Consider the following 21,520-nt stretch of genomic DNA (forward strand, 5'->3'; position numbering starts at 1 on the left):
GCCCAACATCAGGGCCCACATTCACGGCCTATATCTATTTCATCAAGGCCCCACCAACTTTTTTACTCTATCTTGCATCCTCTTTCTACGGTGAATCAAATATTAACCATTTCTCTATCTCAAAATGGTGATTGAATGGGATGAAGAGAGTGTTCAATTTTGAAGCATTTTATGCTAGATAGTTCTGTCTTTTAAAAAAAATTGGTAGGGGCACTGTCTTAAAAGTGTGTGCATACCTGTGATATTTAATATGTTCAATACATAACATAAAACATAGAAGTTAGACATATTCTACGTGCACGATGAAGTCGCGCTAAAACTGTAGCCGGAGCGCGGGTGCAAGGGAGCTATGAAGGAGATAGACTAGAATCGTTAGACAATGGGTGTGTTGTGTTGGTAGGTACATGAAAGAGAGGTGAATTATTAATTGAATGGATTACGGTTGTTTGAGCGTAACGATTCGCTATAAGTCACTCTTCGAATTGTTTATTGACATCCATAATTGTGATAAATTTAGGAAAAAGTAGAGGACAATGAGATTTTTTTTTGAAAAATGACAAATATTGGGGTAGAGTTTTGAAGAAAAATGAGAAGAAACTAGAAAAAGTTTAGGAACATGAATGTGTGAATGAAGTGATAATTTTTTCCAGGATTTTCCATTTAAAAGCAGTAAAAACTAACAAAATAATACTCCTATTTTAAAATATTGGAAAAAAATGGATACACATGGCGACGTACCTAGCCACGTGTCAGACGATTGGTCAAGATAGATAGTCGCATGTGTGTCACACTACTCCTGCCGTGTGTATCACACTTTTGCGAGCCGTCATGCCAGATCCGACTCCTCCAATGCATCCCGTCCCGGTAACGGGACAATTAGGGGGTGTGAGTTCGTGTGATACACGGACCTAATATTGGATGCCCTAAATTTTTAAATCTTCGTATATTATGTAACAAAGACCCTACGATTCTTCCCCATTTATGTTCATCAGTAAATAATTTTATTTTTAGAATCACTGTGATTCAATTGAAACCCTAACTTAACGAGACTCAATAATTGCAAATTACTAATACCTGAATTATGTTAATGTTGAAGGCCCACGCACGTCGTAGTAGTAAATGACAATGAATAGTAGTAGTAGTACTTTATTAAAATAATAATATGAGAATATAATAAAAATAACCTCAAAATAGAATAGTTGATCATATACTATTTGAGACCATAAGTGGTCCACAACTCCTCGGGAAACAGTGTTTCCAGTTGGTTGTGTTCTTATTAATAGCTGCTTTTTAAAATCTACCATTATTACACAAAGCATCACAAAAAATATAAAATTGGGACATTCTTTTTGGAATTATTTAATTAGTATATTAAATGAGCTAGCAATAATAGGAGTAATAGAAGGACAATATCAAGTGCTGCCAATCCCTAGATGCTGTTCCCACCAAACAAATTACAAACATTTCATTTTTATCATAATCATAATTGTAAAAATGTAAGGTCTCAGGTTTCACACTACCTACACTACATGCATAACAACAATGAATAATTACTAGTATTAATTATTTATACTGAATGCTGACAATTTTTATATTTTTGTCAACAACGGTAATAATTAAATGTACTAGTGCAACTCATAATTTGCAAATAATAAATTCAACAACACATAGGAGCATAATTACTGAGGAGTGACCGCGTTAAATTAATTGAGTTACAGTCGTCGACCGTTTCGTGTTAAACAGTAAAATATAGGTAAAATAGTTACTGCATTTACTATTAAACTACGCATAAGGAAAGTGACAAAACATTTACAACAAAGCATCAACACAGATATATAATTAAATTTATACATATATCGATCGGTCATCGATTCAATTTATTTTATTAAAATAATTATTTGAAAATAAGAAACTGCCTTTGTCTCAGACATGATGAAGTACAGCAGCCATTTAGAAATAAATTCCGGCAGCACTTTATAATGAATAGCACCAACATTTTCTGGCAGAAATGTAAGTTACACAGCAACAAATAATTAATTGGGTGAAATGTAATTGTTCCTTAGAATGTATGTTCTCTAACCTCTATGGAATATTTGTTTGTTCTTGAAGAAACATAATTAAATAATTTTAATTTGTTTGCAAAATTTAGATAATATAATACCCATGCATGTAGTGAAGGCCGAAGGGTGGTTAGACTACTATATATATTTAAATTATGAATAATCCATCGTGTAAATAGCAATTAAAAGATCCCAAGCAACTCCATATGACATACTTACTAATTAATATGATATAATTTTCAATAAAATGAAATACAAGGTTTACACGTACGTTCAATTCAAATACCAGAAAATAAAAAATAAAGATCCAAAACTTTCAACTATACAATTATAATAAACGTTGTAAACCTTGCTATCATCAGTTTCTACCATTCTCATTATAAGTTTCTCTAGAGAGAAAAAACAAAAAAAAAGAAAAACTAACTTGAGACAAAAATAAAAAGAAAGAAATATGAAAAAAAACGACAAGGGTTTAATTTTCTTATTAAAAGCACCGGTATTTTTAAAATGAAAATTAATTAACAGCCCCCAAAATCCCTAATAGAGAAGGGACTCTTCTCCGGCAAGTTTCCGGCGTGACGAAGCCCTAGCGTGAGCGAAACGTCTCCCGCGTTCGCCCCAAACCGTATGACCGTGGATCCGATATTATCAGCACTCCCCGCCACTTGCATGTCGCGGCAATCATCGGCCGCAGCCGAGGTAGAGGCGGATGCGCCGTTGTTATCCGTGTAGCACTGCCTATTGATTGCAATGAATGAAGGGTCGTTTTCCGGTGCAGCGCTGATGGGTGGCGGAGTAGTGGTGGTGGGCGTTGCGCTGCCACTGCTTTGATCCCGGTCTTGCTCGTTGCCCTCGGGCTCGTCTTTGGCCTCTTGCTGGTACATCTCCTCCACCATTGGCTTCCATAACCGGACCCTCGCGTTAATGAACCAGTTCGACACCTGCAAAGGGCCGAGCCTCGTTAAAACCTCTATCCTGAGAATAGGATGCAATAATGCACATAACACTATATATAGTTGCATTTAATTAGTAGTAGTATTATGGAGTATTTTTTATGTACAATCAATTATAATGAATCATAGTACAGACAGAATCTAGATAAAAATTTCAATAATGATCCACGACTAGGAATTAAATGTTTGTTATTATTACGCAGCCAGCTACATCCTCTATATTCATTCAGCTGTGGAAAAGACAAATTCGAACTAGACTTATTAAATACCTAAATTCTTAAATAAGTAACACTAGCTAGCCACTTGAAAATTTGCAACTTGTTGCTATTCTACATAAAATATGATACTACAAAATCATCCTCTTGTCCCTCTTCAAATCAATTACTCCCTATATACATGCATTGTTAGTCCAAAATTACTATTTCATGACATGAAATGAAGATACTAAATTACTAATCCACCCAACATTTCTAGGGTTTATGGAACTAAAACTGCAAAAATCACTTAAATCAAACATATATTTTGTATGAGAATCTATTTCCATATAACATTGATGATCTGGGATGATTGTTTTGCATTTTTATGTTTGTGATTAAGTGGAAGAAGAAAAGGCTAGATAACATCTTGCCTTAAATCCTGAGTACAGTTCTGATGAGCATGAAAGGTTGAAAGACAATAAATGTTTTCAACGTAAGAGAGAGAGTGAAAGCTGCAAACTTTCATGTCTCACTCATCTGTACCATGACACTGCACTTACTATTGGCAGCGGTTTTTTTCTCTGAATCAGAATTTATGTCTTTGGGGAAAAGCATCCAAAGAAAAACACTAAAAGGTGCCAAAAAAAATAACCTTGGCTTTTCTTCCTCTATTTACTATACTAGTTCCCACATTTTTTTTACTGGGAAATAAAAATTTTAAAAAATATGAAGAGAATTATTTAAAAAAATGAAGACGAGGAAATACCTGGTTTCTTGATAGACCAGTCTGTCGGGCCAACAGATGCTTATCTGCATCGCTTGGGTACCTGAGATAGAGACCAAAAAAGAAAACGACATTAGATTCCATCTTCTTACCTAAATCAGATAAAGAGACTCCCAACCTTTATGCATTGTGTTACTCCTTATATTCAAAATTATAATTTTTATTTTTAGTGAAAAATTTGTGTATGGGGCGTTGCGATCTAAGAGAGAGAGAGAGAGAGTATACAACAGTTGCAGCAATGATGCAGAAGGAGCAGATGAGTAAAGCGGACTGCTGCGCTCTCTGCTTTCCTTTTCACTGTACATCCCTATCGTTTTTTGTCTTACGCTTAACTATTATTTTTTATTAATTGTACTACCTTCTTTCTAGCTCTATAATCCAGATGTAAATCTAGTGATATTTTAGTGTAAGTTTGCATGAATAAATTATGTTGATGAAAGGGAATGGAGAGAGGGGGGCTTTATCAGCTTTTTTGGAGGCAAAGGATAGAAAAAGAGAATAATGGAGTTAAAAATATAAAAAGGAAAAGTTGCAACAGTAGTGGAGTAATATAGTGTTATCATAGAATTCTGTAATAATGATTTCTTTGTTGATTGATTACTAACCTAGCTAGTTACTTCTTCTTCTCTTGATCCAATAATAAAGAGAGAAAGAAAGAAAGAGAGACGTACGGGTGCAGAAAATGTTCGAAAAGCCACGCCCTCAAAATGTTGACCGATCGCTCGGGGAGGCCCCTTTGCGGCCTCCACGCTTCCTGCTCCATGATTCCCATCTGGTGAAACGCCCTTTGCTGCCGGAGGCTCTGGTCGAGCATTCGGAGCCGGGGCGTTTCGCCTTTGGTGACGCCGGACGTGCCGGCGTCCTTCTCTCCCAGAAGCTCGCAGCTGTGCTTGAGCTGCGCGGCGATGGCGTCTTTGAGGCAGCGGAAGTGGCGGGACATGGCCTTCTGTGCGAGGGAGGTGTACGGCACGGCCGCGCCGAAGCCCATCACCATGTCGAATGAGTTCACCACCATCTGCATCTGCTCGCAATAGTGGTTGTATCTCCGGTCCACCTGCATAATCATAATATAAATGAATGACTTCACATTTACTATAGTAGTATTATATAGTATGTGAAAAAAAGAAAAGCAAAACAACTCACTTGTCAAGTCAACTACTATACATATTACTATTAAAATGAAATTTGATTTTGGAAGCATTAAATTTGGTGTGATGGTTCACTTTCACCTTCCTAAACAAATGGAGGGAGGACGACTAGTTTTTCATTTTTGGTGTTGGATCAATTTTGAATGAGAGGGAGGGAGTGAGAGAGTGGTTAGCCACACTAAATGAAATGAAAATCCTGTTTGCCCTAATCACACGCCACTAATTATCTTAATAGTGAGTGAGGTATGCTATTGGTAGGTACAATTACAAAATTACTTTATTTTAATTAAAATTAATTAAACAACTCCGCCTGCCGGCAATAAAAAATTATAGCGGAAACTTGCCGGAGATTTTCACGACTAAATTAAGCAGCCACGATTGAGTTAATTTAATTAGAGAGAGAAGACAATACCTCGTCAAGCATCGATAGCAGTTTGACCTTTCTCCTTTGATGCTCAAGCCTATCAGCAGCGGATAAGGGAGGATTATCCTTGGATGAAGAAGAAGAGTTTCCGCAATTGGGGTTGGAATTAGGGTTTCCAATTCCATCGTTGCTATTATTATTCTGCCGCCGGAGCTTGCTTTTCTTAAAATGGCCTCTCCCAACGCTGCAGAACTCCTCCAGCAGCTCCTGCGCCGCCTTAGCGTATTTAGAGCTGCGGAGCATATTCACCGCGCCGTAGGGGGAGGTCATCCCGCCGCCGAGGTTCTTCAATTGGTACTGCGCCGGAATTGAGGCGGCGGCGGCGGCGCCTCCTTGGCCGAAGAAGAGCATGTTCCCGTCCCCCATCCTGAGCTCCTCGGCCTTGGCGGCCTCGAGGTGCGAGGACAGCGACAGCGAGAGCCCTTGCCCCTCGACGATAGGGTTGCTCTCGCTGCCGCTGCCCGGGAGCCACGTGAATTGCTCGAATCCGCCGCCGTGGAGGGCCTGGGCGGAGGACGATGAGTGGTGTGGGAGCAGCATGTGGAGCGTGGAGGAAGTGGATTGAGGCGGCGGATGAGAAGGAGAAGGCGATGGCGGCGACCGCGGCTGCTGCTGCTGCTGCTGAGGGTTCATCAGGAAAAGCTGCATGGCTGCTGCTGAATCGGCATTAATGCTTGGAATCTGATGTTGTGGTTGATGATGAAGGTGTTGATTTTTGGTTTCGCCTAATTCTCCGCCAACAACCATCCCTTGCCGCGGCGGGAACCAATCCGCCGCCCTCGGATTCCGGTAGCTCTGAAGAATCTGGCTCTCGAGCAATTCGGTGGCGGTGCCGGCGGCGGATTGGAAAGTGAACATCTCGGATAGCATACCGGGGTTCTCATACACGGCCTCCTCCTCCTCCATACCGACGAGAGGCGGCGGCGGTGGCTCGAAGCCTTGAACCCGGAGCTTATCGCGGCGGATCTGCTGGGCTATGTGATGCTGCTGCTGTTCCTGCTGCGATCTCTCGAATCCATTCGAGAAGCTGAAGATGCCTTGATGATAATCTTGTGACATAGAATTTGAGAATTGGAGAGAATTGTAGTGAGAGGTAACAGGAGGCAGTGTTGTTGTTGCTATTCCCATATCACTATCTCTATCTTCATCATCATCTTCTATCTCTTCAAACTCCTTGCTTTTCTAATGGATCCATACACAAAATTGAAGATGTGATCAGAGAATAAAAGAAAAAGAAAAAAAAAAGAAATTGATTGTGATGAAAAATGAATTAAACTTTAGTAATTCATGTAAACACGTACATACCTCTTATAGTTGCAGGCTGTAAAAGGGTGTGAAGCCCTCAGACATCGTTTTCTTCTTCTGTGGGATTCTAGAAACAAAAGAAAAGATAAAATCAAAAGGAAAAACAAACCACACTCTTGAATCTTGAATTGTTTTTCTTTCTCTCTCTGTCTGCTGTTTCTGAGGCTGTCGTTTCTCTCTCTCTATCTTTCTCTTTCTCTCCTTTTCTATCTCTTAATTTGGTGTGGGAGAGTGCTGTTGTTCTCTGCAATCGCCTCCTCCAAAGAGAGAAGACTAAAAACAAGTTTTTTTCTTTAAATTAAAAACATGTCTTCTTGTATCAATATGAATATATATTCTCTCTTAGAGAGAGAAAGAGAGAGAGAGAGAAGAGGTCGCTATTTCTTCTATGCCTCTTTATTTTATTTAATTAATTTTAATTAAAAAATTATTCTCCAACTTGACGAAGAAAGTTAAATAGAGTTTCGTGATACAGCTGAGGACAAAGATACAGACCTGATATATTAATCAGGATTTCGAAATGACGAGATCGCCCCCTTTCTGTCGTTAGGAGTTGTCAACAGATTAAATTCATTACTACTGTGGACTAGAGTACAGTTGAGAGCCTCTACTATATTTTACATTTTAAATAATTTTTAAATCATGATTATCCTTAAATAGTGACGTAAGATTTTAGTATCATTTAAAATGCATGCATATTTGTAATTAAAAAACACTACAGTTAGAAAATTTTAACTCAACCACTTAGAATCGTGTGGATATTTGGATTCAATGAAAGATATACTATGTGGACGAGCTATTGAGTTCACCCAGTGTCACATGCAACATTAGAGAAGGGAGTATTTTAAATCAGTGAAGATAATTTTCCCAATGGTGTGACTTAAAATAAACTATACTATAAATTATGATAATTTTAGAATTTAATCCTATTTATAAACGATACCGAGTAGCCACCAAATTCTTTTATTTCTGAATATAGTTTATTCCTAAATGGAATGTTCATTTATAGAGGTTTTACTTTGTTTATAGGAATTGTGAACTCTCTCAGTATTTAAGAAATCTAGGAACTAAATAGAAAAAGTTTAAAATTATTTTTTTGGTAGAATGTCAGTCGGTTTGTCTACACACCTAAATATAGGGATTTGTACTCAATCTCATGCATCTAACTCATAGATCCTATTGTCCATATTTTTAATTTTCACATTTTTTAAAGTTGATGGATGCCACTTTTTCTATAGGCTTAGTATAATCGTAATTCAGTTAGATATAGTACTATAAATTTAGAAAAAACATTCTTACTGTTAAAAATAAATTTGTTGAACATCAAACTGCATACGATTAGACACAAATATGCATAGTACAAGATTTTCCACTTGATAATTTCTCTCGAGTCTTGACATCCCCATGGTTCAATTTGCTGATTTCATGGATAATTGATTCATTTGATTTGAAAATTGTGTGTAAAATCTGATTCAACTGGACTTATTCTCGATTATACAAAAATCTAGGTGGATGCAACTTCCTTGCTATGAATACAGTAAAATTCATTGTGGGTGTCATGACTTTATTTGTTCAAAATAACTTTTTTAGTTTTAACAATAAAAATATAGATTTTACATTTACACATTAGATTAATGGCATTAATATTTTTGTTAGAATAAATATTACTTTTATTCATAAAAACTAATTCAACATGGAATTTAGTGAATGTTCGAAACATATAGTAGTAATTTTGAATGGATGAAGAGCTCCACTATATTTGAGTCGTTAAATGATTTGATTGAAGACATTGGTCTTTTTATAAATAATGAGTTGTTAGAGAATTGAGTTGTATTAAGTGGATATGGCCATATGGGGTTATGAAAACTTATACACTTTTCATTGATGGTTAAAAGAAATAAAGTAGAATTTATTTTTAGTGGACGAAAAGGAATATTAATTTTTTTTAAATAGCTGACACTGTGAACCATTAGTTCAAAGTCAGGGATCTAACTTTTAGAAATTTAATTATAGTGAACAACTTCGATTAAAAAAATAACATTTATTCTTTTGCAGTAGCATAGTTATAAATAGTGAAATGATATACCACAATAAATTGTAGGTCAGATAATCTCACCCGACATGAATATAGACAAATTTAATTTTGTTTGATCCCCTCATCAACACAAACGGTACCGTGTACCCTTTTGTAATAAAACAGAGGAGCATAGATACTTTTAAATTTATCAAAACGTGAAAACTCAAAATAAGATAAAAACTAAGAAGTGAATATTAGTAAAAGTCAATATAGAATTTACAAAAGTGATTGTTTAAGTCATAAGTGAGCAATTCACTAGTGAAAAGGAAAGTTTGGGTCTATTTGAAGAGTTCATTTCAATCAATTCTCTTCATAATTGAGAAAACGAGTTGCAATAAGATCTTAGTTAGATGTGGCAAACATTAAAATTTCAAACCTAGTAATAGATTTTGATATGAAAAAATCACATGTCAGCACAAGTTTTTACTAGCCGTAGTAGAAACCGGAATATTATAATACAACAACAAATTCTAAAAATGAATCTCGTAAGGTCAGATATATCGGTCATTGTTAATGTCAAAGTAGAGGCAATGCAATGACAATTGCTTATCACTGATGCTAGTAATACAATATAAAAGATAGTATAACAGGAAAACATACTTTTCTATGTTTCAAATTTTAATAGCAAATGTTACTTGAGCTTTTATATTACTACACCATTTTTTTAATTAAAATATTATTGGACACAGAACAACAAACACGAACCGACAATATTTGCGTGCCTTTATAAGGTCCGAACTACGTACGTCAAGTTTGTTTGTTTGATTAAAAACATGAAATTAAAATAATATTAATTCCATGTAGGCATGAACAACTAGCTTTATGCATGCTATCGTAAAAACAATTTCATATACTCACTTAATATTTTCTATTTCGAAAGACCATGAATCTATTAATAACGAAGTATTCAAGAAACCAAATAGGAGTATATTAGTTTAGAAGTCATCGATTTTTTAAAGTTGGAATAATTTGAGGAATTAAGATTTGCAAGAATTGTAAAGTTCAAATGGCAAAAGTGTCATTTTCCAATGCGCTCTATTTGGTAATCAATCAAGTAAAAAGGTCGTTTCCCCCCTAATAAATGATGTAAATTATAAGCAATATAAAAGACTTGCAGACAAAGTCAAATGCATTATTAATTAAGATAATAGATATTATGAAATCCATGTATCAGATTTGGTCCTTAAATTGACGTAGCTGCCCTTTTTGCTACCAAAACATGACACCAACATTATTAGATATATAGTCAATAAGTTACACTGTCAATTAATCACATTATTTCCCCTCAACCTCATTTTCATGTAGTATTTACATATAATACTACTATTTAGTAGTATGCATATAACTGAATTAGGTGGGTGCCTTTCAATTCCTATAATACGGACACGTGCGATATATATTTATAAATATAGTTGAAGATTAATTACAAGAACATATTTAAATCAATGCGAGTGATTGGAAATTATGAAATAATTTTCATTCGATAATTTAATTTGAACGATAACCAAAATAATATGGAAGATAGTATTAATGTGAGATATATTAAAGTGAATGGGCATTTATTCCCAGTACCAAATAACTAAAAGAGGAAATTTCATATAAAAATGTTTGAAAAAAGGTTATAAAAAAGTGGATAGAAAATAAATGCAGCAATCAGTGATTGGTTAGTGGCACGTGGAAGAAAACTGGCCGTGGCGCTATGGAGTTTGGTTTGTATAATGAAAGAAACTTGTAACTGATTTGCCGTTTAGCCAATGCCCAATTTAACATATTCATATTAAAATCTTTCTCAAACCTCTTCATTTCAACTGCCACTTTTTCTTCTTCATCTTTAAATTTGCAACTTCTTTCATTACAACCTCAAATTCATACCCAACTAACTTCATTGAGCTGGCTTGGAAATAAAGTACTACTTTGTTTCATAATTTGAAGTTTTGAACTATCCAAACCCAAAATCACAATAATAAAAACTCGACCTATGTGCCTCGAAATGAGGTCAAATTATTAGGATGCTTCATAATTTTTTAACTATCCAAACCTAAAATCTGAATAATAAAAACTCGACCAATGTGCATCGAAATGGGGGCAATTTATTAGGGATGATTATTTACATGTATTATGAAAATTATTTGGTAGATAAATCAATCCTAGCTATATACAATGTGCTAGAAGATCTTCTATGGTTTTTTCATATATAAAATCATATCGTATAATTAAGGTGCATGATGCAAATCTTTATATATGAAATTAAGGCCAAATTTGTTAAATTATTCACGACAATTAGATCAAATTTTGGTCAGTCACACATTTTTCAAAATCTAAAAGTTAAATTACGAAAGATGAAAATTTCGCAAGTATGTTATCCGCCTCATTTCAGAAGAGATATGCAAAGATGTGGCAACCGATAATTCTTTTTTATAAAAAGAATAATGCTCAAGCCATCCGATGAGGTGATCACTGGGACATAATCCTCAAACCACAAGAACAAGTCTCATCTAAGCTAACAACATGAATAAAACAAGGCCATAAACAACGACGCCAGGGCTCTAATTAAGTGTACCAAAAACATACACCAACCCAGCGCTAAGGTCTACCTGCCACCGCAATCACACGGACATACCTTATCGTGTGTTCCGTGCACCCATCCAGGCCCTAATATCTTCAAAGTTATCCATCAAAAGACCTGGATGTGTCCTAATATGTTGTGGCAACCGGTATTAATCACTTCTTTAGGTTGATACATGTCTATGTGGTGGGTGATGTGTTTAAATCGGCTAAGGCATCTTTGCACATTTAGCCGGAAATTAGGCCGATATAACAAAACCTTTATATATATAGTATAAGGTTATGCAAATCTTCCATAATTTGATGATCCCATATGCATAGCATATACTAAACCTAAGTTGCTTTCTTTTAATTGTTGTAGTAATTTAGGTTGAATTGATCCCACATAGTTATTGTTTTCCAAACGTGAAAACTAAAGATAGAGTTGAAATTAATTATATGATTGGATCATTTATAACTAGGAAGTTCTGAATCGAACCAATAAATATGAATATAGGGCGGCGCCCCTTAACCAAAATGGAAATAGTAAAGATCCCTTTTACGAAAAATTGGTGAAATAATGAACAATTTAGAGAGAATAGATTAAATTGTGCATTTATTGGAAAGACATATCGTAATTAATGAATTAAAGCGAGCTGGAAAAAGAAGTTTCTCATAATAAACCTGCACAACATAACTCCCATATCATATCATTTTGTCAGCACATCAATACTGAAAATGACAAGGAAAAACAAATTTGTCTTACTGAAGCCAAATAATAATAATTTAATGAATATTATTTGGACTTCTAGCTGGAAAAAATAAATTGCTAATTAATATTATTTGACCCTGTCTCTTGTGGATCTTTTCTAACTTGGATCGATCTAACTATAATCCAACCTATTCACTTTTTATTCACAAGAATAGCCTTTTATATTCACAAACAATGTCAGTTTTATTTAGAATAACAATCACTGTGTGTGACATTCTCATTAAAAACTGTCACTCATAGTTAGGGCTAACAATATACAGTATTTTAAAAAAGACTAGTATTTTATTACACAGCTGCCTATTTCAGCCAAATTCCGGTCCTACTTATAAATAAATCAGCCACATGATTGTAAAAAAATCAGCCAAAAAATCAGCCACATGATTGTTTCTTTCAGCAAAATTGAAGCGTCGCAATAAATATATGTTACACAAAGTTGGAGACATTTACACTTCATTTAAAATTTGTGAAACTTGGAGGTGGGGTTGAAAATTAATGAACCGTGTGTGTGTGTGCGTGGTAATAAGTTTTGCCTGAATTATTTTGATTTGGGATTTATAATTGGGCATGGCTAATAATAACTTCATATCAGTCCAAAATTCAAACTTTATAAATGATCATGGCAGGGACTATAAATAGTTTCGTCTCTAAAAGGACTACTTGATAAGAAAGAAGATAATTATTGACTGAATAATGATTTCTTATAAGAAATGTTTTTTTTTGTGTTTCAATCCATGTTTATAGGCAGATTAAACCTTTTCAGTTAATCAATAAGCTTATGAGTACTTATGAGTATTACTTTCATTGAATCGTTGTTATATAGCTAGTACATACTTTATTCATTGCATAATACATGTTATATTTTTCTTTTTAGTTTGTCCTATAAAAAATATAATGTTATATTTTTTTAATTAGATATCCAATTCACAAATTTCTGCAAAGATAATAGAAAATGATAAAAAAGATAAGAACAATCCTAATTTAAGTACATGAATATTTCTGAAACATAGTTTGCCATAGCTTGAGTTACATATAAACTCGCTATGAATCACCCAGTGGTACATAAAAATTTATGGTTAATATATATCTAAGCAATTGATTTTCACTTTTAGGCGACAATTATAAATAGGTATTGGTATGTAGAGCTGATAAATCGTGTGGTTGGATCGTTATCGAGTCAATCTGATAAGACACAACCCAATAAACTAAGGTCTAACTCGAATCAGACTTGTTAAGGAAACTCTTAACCCGAATATGAACCCAACCCTAAATTATTAGTTCAAAATAGATCGGTCCGATAAGAACACACGCGAACCCAATAAGACTCGGACCCAAGTACCATTGGTTTTGTGTTGTTTGAGTCAATTTTTTGTATTGTGTCAAAATTTGTCAGCTCTATAAATCAGTTAGGTTTTTCTTATTTAGGATTTTGGTATATATTTACTTCATAATTTTTTTCATTTAGACATTGATTAATGTCAGGTATATTATAATTTGTTTTGCTTTTATAATAACTAAATATTTATAAGGTAATAATTGTGATAGCACAAGACATATGGTCGTCTGATTGATAATTCTATCATGACAATTTATATTTTGGTGGGCTTATATAATTATGAGTAGTCATTGTAGTGATACATATTTAGTCATTGGTATTCATTGCCGTGCGATCTATCACAATTGTTGGTTAATTTTTATTTTGTTACAGTCTTTTACATTTTCGTCAAATAATGTAGAAGTAATAACTATCCAATCGATAAAATGTGCAAAAATATAAAATGTTGGTGCACTTATTATTTTACTTAGTTATTTGTGTACCGATAATTGAATGAGGCATCATATTAGAATGCTGAAATAGCAATTATCTGCTGTAATTAGTTATTTATTGACGTTCCATTTATCTTCCTAGAATTAAAAGAATAATTGCCATTTATGAGCTTAATAAATCACAAATTTGTTAGTTCGTGCTAAGCCTGAACATTTATTTAAGGTACCTTATTGTTTGTCAACTACTAACTAAAAAAATTTAAATGAATCACACCTGTGAATAATTCACTAGCACAAGCTACCTAAGTCAATTAGAACATTTGTTTTTCCTTCTGTGGGGGGTAAAGATATGTATTAAAAATTTAAATCTTGATACACCACTTCACATATTCCGTTAATCAATGGGTTAAGTATATTTTATAGTCGGATTTTTTTGATAAATTTACAACAATATTTTAAAATTTTTGAATTTTGATCTTTCAAAAAATTTGAAATGGTTTTGAGTAAGAAAGAACATTTCAATATCAGAAATAAGAACTGGATAGCTGTAGTCAACGTGAATAATCAATTCAACCATATTTTGTAAAATCATATTAAAACAATTAATTACGATTTATGGCCCTACCCTCCTATTTGGACAGAGTTGCGAAAAGGACCTATTATTCTGGAAAGAAAAATCCAAATTTTCCAAAATACTAAAAAATATATATGGCTTATATAATTATTTTTTGAATTTTTTATTATTTATTTCATTTTATTATCATAACTTTAATATAATTGTATTAATTAAAGAATAAGAAAAAATAATGAATGAAAAAAAGTGAAGGCGGGTCTCAACTTTTGTCGCCAGGTTGGTGTTGTGACTGAAATTTGAAATGATAGCGTGGTATCTAAAAGATTGTGTTATGATGAATATCTGAGATTAAATTGTGAATATGTGATTGAGTAATATTTGGTTATTATTTAATTAGGTTTTCTTCTGGGGGAGAGATTTATATAAATCATTTGTAGTTAGGTAATTATTGATAGTACTACTTGGTATTGGAATTAGGATTGATTTAGAAAGTAGGAGTATAGTAAATTACTAGCTCCATCCATCAAAATTTGTCCAATTTTGACCTGATATGAGTTTTAAGAAATGTAATGGAAAGTGTTAAAAAAGTTAGTGAATTGTGGGTCCTAGTTTTATATATTAGTTTTATACTAATAAAATGTGAGTAAGAATAAATTAGTGGAATATAGGGTCGGTCCACTACCAAAAATGGTAAAAATTGAAATGGGACAAATTTTGGAAGACGGACGGAAATGGAAAAATGAGACAAAAATTTTGGTGCACGAGGCAGTAAGTAGTTACAGTTTGCAACTACAAAGCAGATTGAAAGACGACATGCCAACCCATCGCCTCTTCCATCTGTCCATATATTATCACGTGAATCTCACCCCTTTCCTCTCACACGCTTCATTGGACCACTCACTCTTTCATGTATCACATTTAAATATATTGTCATCAATTCATAGAAAAAATAGCAATGATATTCTTGTATGGCGAGGAAAATTGGTCAAAGGGTATGCGATGGAAAATCACTCTCTATAGTAGAATACTCCATCAATACAAAGAATAATTACATAATGCATAAAAATAATAAATCATAATGATAAATAAATTGATGTTTAGATATCAAAAGTTGAATTTTTTTTACCATTGCAGTAATTTTTGCAAACGCAATATACTTTTAGTAAAAATAATCTATATCTATAGACATTTCAAAGTTTTATTTCCATGAATAAAGTAACGATGATAATTAATTAAGTAATAAAGCGGCCCCATTTGAATCTACGGCCCGCCGCGAGCCAAGATATCTTGGCCCCTCCTTTAAAAGAATCTATACCCACAATCTAACCCACCTATTTTTATTTTTAAAAGAAAAAAGAAGCAACTAATTTTTAAGATTGAGAAGTTATAGATTGAAATTCTTTTCAACAAATTTCAATTGAGAATTTGTGTATATAAATAAATATTTGCTTTAATATTTCTTAATATACTTTGGTGATCTTGACAAGTGACGAGATTACAAGGTGAAACTTTGTTAAGCAGTCATCACATCAAATCCCCATCAAATCAAAATTTGACGAGATTGCATCTATAATCCCTTCTTATCTTAAAAAATTAGGTAATTAATGCTACCGAGAATATAACTGCTATTAATAATATCTTAATAAGTTTTTTATTTTTCAAAGTCCTCTTTAAGTTTTCTTTTCTTCTTTAAGTTAATAGACTCACACTTTAAGTTAACTGAAAAGTAACATGTGTACTACTAGAAGATGTTTCTATGAAGGATTATGATTAGTTTATATTATACTATTAGATAATGAATACTTTAAGTTGCAAATAAAATTTATTTTGTATTTAAAAATAAAAGAAATTATGCTAATTTTGTTGTCACCGATGAGTTGGTGCATAGTATATAAAAATAGGTAGGAAGGCATATAAGTGTGTGTAATGTATTGTTTGCATGTGTGTGTCGTACGAGGAAGCGTCAACGCCAATTTCTATTCTAACTGTCTCTTTTTGCCCAATGGAGAAATGGAAAAGGAAATGATGAATCGCGAAAGCAAAAACTAAAGCCATATATATTGGAGTCCCCGTCACTTTGCCAAAATATGTACTACCACTATATACTATTACTATAGAAATAATAGAATATGTTTTGGTTTCATACTTTCAACCGTCCAAAAAAGAAATAGTTTTATTTGTGAATGCTTATTTTTATTACTACATAAATAGCAAAATATGAGAGACATATAAAAATGAGAAAAATATAAAAAAATGGTGATAATATTTTCATAAATCGGACTAATTTTGATGGACATACTAAAATAGAAAAATGAGATTATTTTGTACTGTAGTGTACTAGATTTCGATTCCAATTCCAATTTCAATATGGAAGCGTCGACTTTCGTTTCTTCTTTTCACGTCAATGGCATTATTCCTTTTTTTCTCTCTAAATGCTTCTGCTTTTGTTTACATCTTTTCATAAAAACATATCTCACATTGTTACTCCGGACCACAATCCCACTAGCTATTTGGGACTTTCATTTGTTGAAGCACATATTCTTTCCTCAATTTTTCTCAAGTTTCGACAAGATGTCAAATTCTTTCAATTCTACGTATGTTATTTACATAGCCATAGTTTTTAATGCCCAAAAATTACAAATTCACTATATACACTAAAAAAAACAATTTCTACCTCTAATGAGATTCATGTTTAGGTGATGCATTTAGAGCTTTGCAATTGTATGAGTGAAAATGATAATACTTTTTTTGTAGTAAGTAATTCACCTGCAGTGATAACTTTAAAGTAAAATCATTTAAATAAATTTATTTCATGAGTGAGTTTATTGTTATAATAATCCATATTTAAACACAAAATAAGATCTCTAGTGAGGTGATGGCTTTTCTTAATCTCTGTTTCCTTGTTTTATTCTTTTGAATTTGAAGCTCAATTATTGATTGAAATGGTGTGACACATATTGTAAAGAGGGCGATGAGATCCGTGTCATGTCACTAGCAAGAATGTTTTGTCCACACATTGAATCTTGTGTATAATGGACTCTCAAGATAAAGTAATGAAGCAAAATTAAAAAGCATTAATAATTGTGTGGGGAAAGTTGTCACGCAAATATTATCTGGGGCAGCTATATATAGCTACACACCATTTTTGTACGAGTATTTGATATAATATGCTAATCATGCTCTCATCATTACTCAATAGTGCATCACATTTTTGCTTACATCATACATAATGGAATGGACAACATATAATAGTATATATAGACCAATGCAAGTGTTTATATATGTTTATGACTTTTGTAGCAACTTTGAACTTTCACTTAACACTGTAATTTTCAAATAAGGAAATTTTCAAAGTCCGCTTTTTGTAGTGATATATGCATATATTATATTTGCACAAGTTTAATAATGGTGTAGCTTTTTGATTGAGTAAATCTATGGGTTTTGATTTTGGCTATTCTTGGGATCCAATCACCTTCAGTCTCTGCAGCTTTTATACATGTTTCTTTGTTATATTTTAAACATTATTCCTTACCAATTTAATTTATAAATAGTTGTTTTTAAGACACTTATAAGTCACAATAATCATGTAGGCATCATATATAAAATGTGCGTGTCTCATGTGATCTTCACAAATCAAATCATATTAACATGTGTTATCTTTCAATTTATACTATTAGAGCCATAAATGAAATGGGTTTCTTGTTCAAACAATATCGTGTATAAAACTAAGTTGAAATCCAAAGCGATAAACATGTAGTTTTCGAATTGGTCCGTCCCTATCCTTTCGTTTAATTCCAAATTAACATTGTTATCAAGTTAATCATTTAGTAAGTTATTAACAGCCTATTAAAAAAATTCCATTTTAATAATTAATGGTCCAGTTAAGCTAGCTTTTCATTAAAACGAAGAAGAAAATATGTGGGCAAAACATTTAATAAAAAGGTGATCCACTCTTCAATATATATATAAAATCTATATAAGTTGATAAGATGTAGCTAGTTGATTACTTTAAGTGACAAAGGTTGGTAGCATCTCATCCTCTCTCATATACTTGTCATAAACATGAATTTATGTAAATAATTAAGTTATACAATGACCTTTCAAAGCTTAAATAGTAATTGTAGATTCTTTAAAATGTGATCAAATAAATAAAAGGTGACCAGCTATAGCTTAAAATATATTAGTAGGCCAATAAAATATCATGAGTGCTTGTTAATTTGTACATGAAATTAAGTACAAAACATTTTGTAAAAAGGTACCTTTTACCTAATGATGTAAAATATTAACCAACAAATTCAAGTGGGATCCCAAGATACTATGAAATGGATGACTTTTAAGCGACTTATAACCTATAACCTTATATATTTTACTTAGTATTTAAGTCTATGACTCCACCTCACCAAACCTTGTATTAATTTCTTTATTAAAATCTTTTCCTTTTCGATTGGTCCCAAAAGTTGAATTTTACATATGTTTAGAAGTATTCTACTTTAAAATTGAAGAGGAAAAAACAATAAATAATGTCTATTCAAAGGTGCCATTCATGTCATACACTAAAGTCATTTAAATTTAATACTAAATAAATTAATATTGTTAGAAGAAACAAATGCTACTAGTAGATTTGAATAGAGTGATTGAAAAATCAATCAAAATGGGGCCTGATTGGATACCTATTTATTGCCTTGGCTAGCGCTAGAAGTTTTCTTAGGTTTTTATAATATCATTTCAGACCAAGTAAAACAATTATATGTATTCACTTTTATAATTAAGAACTTATTTAATTCTAGTAGGGCCATATCTTATAAAAATACGGTTGAATTTTAAATGATATATGGGGAAAGGGCGAAAGGTTAAGATCTTCCTTATTACTTTTCTTATCAGATTAATGTATCACTCAACATTTTTCTCGTGTTATTTGGTCATTACTTGCCATTAATTGCATCTCATATCATATCCCAGTCCATTAATCACTTACCTATGCAATGATTTTTATCTGATTTAGAGGCCATCATCAATTTGTGTTTCCAAATTCCATACCTTTAACAAAAGTCACCTACACAAGTATAAAAAAAAAAGTTTTGTGACTAATAACCCTTCAACAGTTGAATGCATGAGAATGAGCTTTATCATTTACTTTCCAACAACGGCAAAAATATTATGTACGGGAACTTCTATCAGTCATGTACATGCATGTACAACATCAATTCATTATTTTTTTCATATTTCAACATATGAAAGTACAACCGGGAAAATATGGAGTCCTTCATCTTGACTAGTGGTTGTTAAAAAAAATCTCTACTAGTGGTCACAATTCATAGTCAAGTCAAACAAAGAAACACATAAAGTGCTACATTTAGTTTTGGTAATAATAGTGCGAAATTATTTTTTTTGGGTAGTAAATTTTACATGAAGAGACACATATGCTCTTTATTTAACTCACCCCTTTTCACATTACCCCTTTCTCTATTTCAGATTTACTGAGTTCAGAAATTCTTATTTGTATCTTCTATAGTTTGGATCACCCCTCTCTAAATTAGGTATGACTTCGACCGCGTATTTGGATACATGATATGAAATGGCCGAATTCATATCAGGCTTATCACACTTGGAGCTCGTGCAATACTAAAGATTGTCACGAGTGAGTTTGGTGAGTCTAATATGAATTCGATTAGTTCATACCACAACACACAAAATTTAGTTTGTAAACCTGATATGTACTACCTCATATAGGAAAACGACCGCTGGTACTCATTTGGAGCGTTTTTGTTTAAAACTTTAAAAATTAACTACAGTTTATTGAAACCAAATTGATAGCTCACTATTAACTTTTGGATTTGGCCTGTTTTATGTTTCACCATTCTCAGTGAATGAAGAAAAAGATTAAATGTTTTTCGCTAGAAAACAACTTGGGTCATGACAGCTGATATCTACTAAAGTGGGTGTTCTAATTGTTCTACTTTACTTGCACTTTATTTTATAGTCAAGATTGAACCATAACAAAAAAATTTGTCATCTTTCAGACAAGTTATAGCTTGATAGGCCCCATTGAAATAAGTTGCACTGCTGCTTACCCTTTTATTTTCGAAATAACTTCCCAAAATACACATCTGAGGAGCTTTGCTTTGTGGTAATCAAAACTACCCACATTACAAAAATAATTAAATAGGCCAGCCCCAATTTTTATAATTGATAGATTGTTCTTGCAGAAACCAAACAGTAATGTCCTTCTCATTTGGGTCACTTTCCACTCTGATGATTACATTAAGTAAAGGACCAACATTCTCATGGTATGGCTCCACCTTTTTCCAATTTTCCTAAACAAATTAAATTACCCCATTTAATTTTTAATTTATTTATAATTCTAATTAACATGTTTGATGCCTTCGTTGATTAATCATTCATGATTTCTACACCTAACTATATTGTCGAGTCTTTACCGTTATTATTTATTTATTTAATTATTAGTAGTATTATTATTAGGATGGTCCAAATAAATATGCTAGAGAAGCCAAAAATAAAGAAACTGCAACATGTGGGTAACTTATTTTATTAATGAAACCGAGGGTTGAGAAAAGGAAAAAAAGAAAGTAGCATTTGATTGATGAAATTAGAGAATGAGAGAGAAATGGGGAAAAGAGAGAGAGGAGAGAGAAAAGCATGAAAGGGAAAATGGGCTTTGGACAACTTTAGTGATAGGGCCCATTTGGACAAAGACATGAAAGAATTGAAAGGCAAGCAGTTGTGGAACAAAGAGTGGGAGTGATATAATATATGTGATCAATGGTGGTCCTCCACCGCCTTGTGGTGGCGCAGCCGGCAGGGGGTGCCCTCAGCCACGTGGGAGAGGTGGTCCAATCTGGCCAACCGCCTCCGACACCGCGACACGTGTCGCCTCAAGAAACAAAGGGATGGATGAAA

At 33.1% G+C, this 21,520-nt stretch overlaps 1 protein-coding gene across 1 annotated transcript; it reads right to left on the reverse strand.

Annotated features, from left to right (window-relative positions):
• Window positions 1–2,360: 2,360 nt before the first annotated feature.
• LOC125205352 (BEL1-like homeodomain protein 2) lies at window positions 2,361–7,238 on the reverse strand. The gene is made up of 5 exons (XM_048104225.2): window positions 6,872–7,238; window positions 5,555–6,748; window positions 4,666–5,048; window positions 3,977–4,037; window positions 2,361–3,001 (listed from the first exon to the last, which is right to left on the reverse strand). Exons 2-5 carry the CDS (start codon window positions 6,692–6,694, stop codon window positions 2,579–2,581), a joined length of 2,007 nt encoding a protein of 668 aa, XP_047960182.1. The 5' UTR covers window positions 6,695–6,748; window positions 6,872–7,238; the 3' UTR covers window positions 2,361–2,578.
• Between the last annotated feature and the right edge of the window lie 14,282 nt (window positions 7,239–21,520).

The sequence above is a fragment of the Salvia hispanica genome, chromosome 6 (genome assembly GCF_029641045.1).
Source record: "Salvia hispanica isolate PSC_SH4W2 chromosome 6, Shi_PSC_v1, whole genome shotgun sequence".
In the NCBI taxonomy this organism is placed as follows: domain Eukaryota; kingdom Viridiplantae; phylum Streptophyta; class Magnoliopsida; order Lamiales; family Lamiaceae; genus Salvia; species Salvia hispanica.

What these genes read in the sequence shown, in the direction of transcription:
- LOC125205352 (XM_048104225.2), bottom strand. Translation starts at nt 6,694, where the DNA reads ATGGGAATAGCAACAACAACACTGCCTCCTGTTACCTCTCACTACAAT. An exon ending in TGCTATCGATGCTTGACGAG is followed by an intron (nt 5,049 to 5,554) that starts GTATTGTCTTCT and finishes ATGATTATGCAG; the next exon opens with GTGGACCGGAGATACAACCA. An exon ending in TTCGAACATTTTCTGCACCC is followed by an intron (nt 4,038 to 4,665) that starts GTACGTCTCTCT and finishes TCTCTATCTCAG; the next exon opens with GTACCCAAGCGATGCAGATA.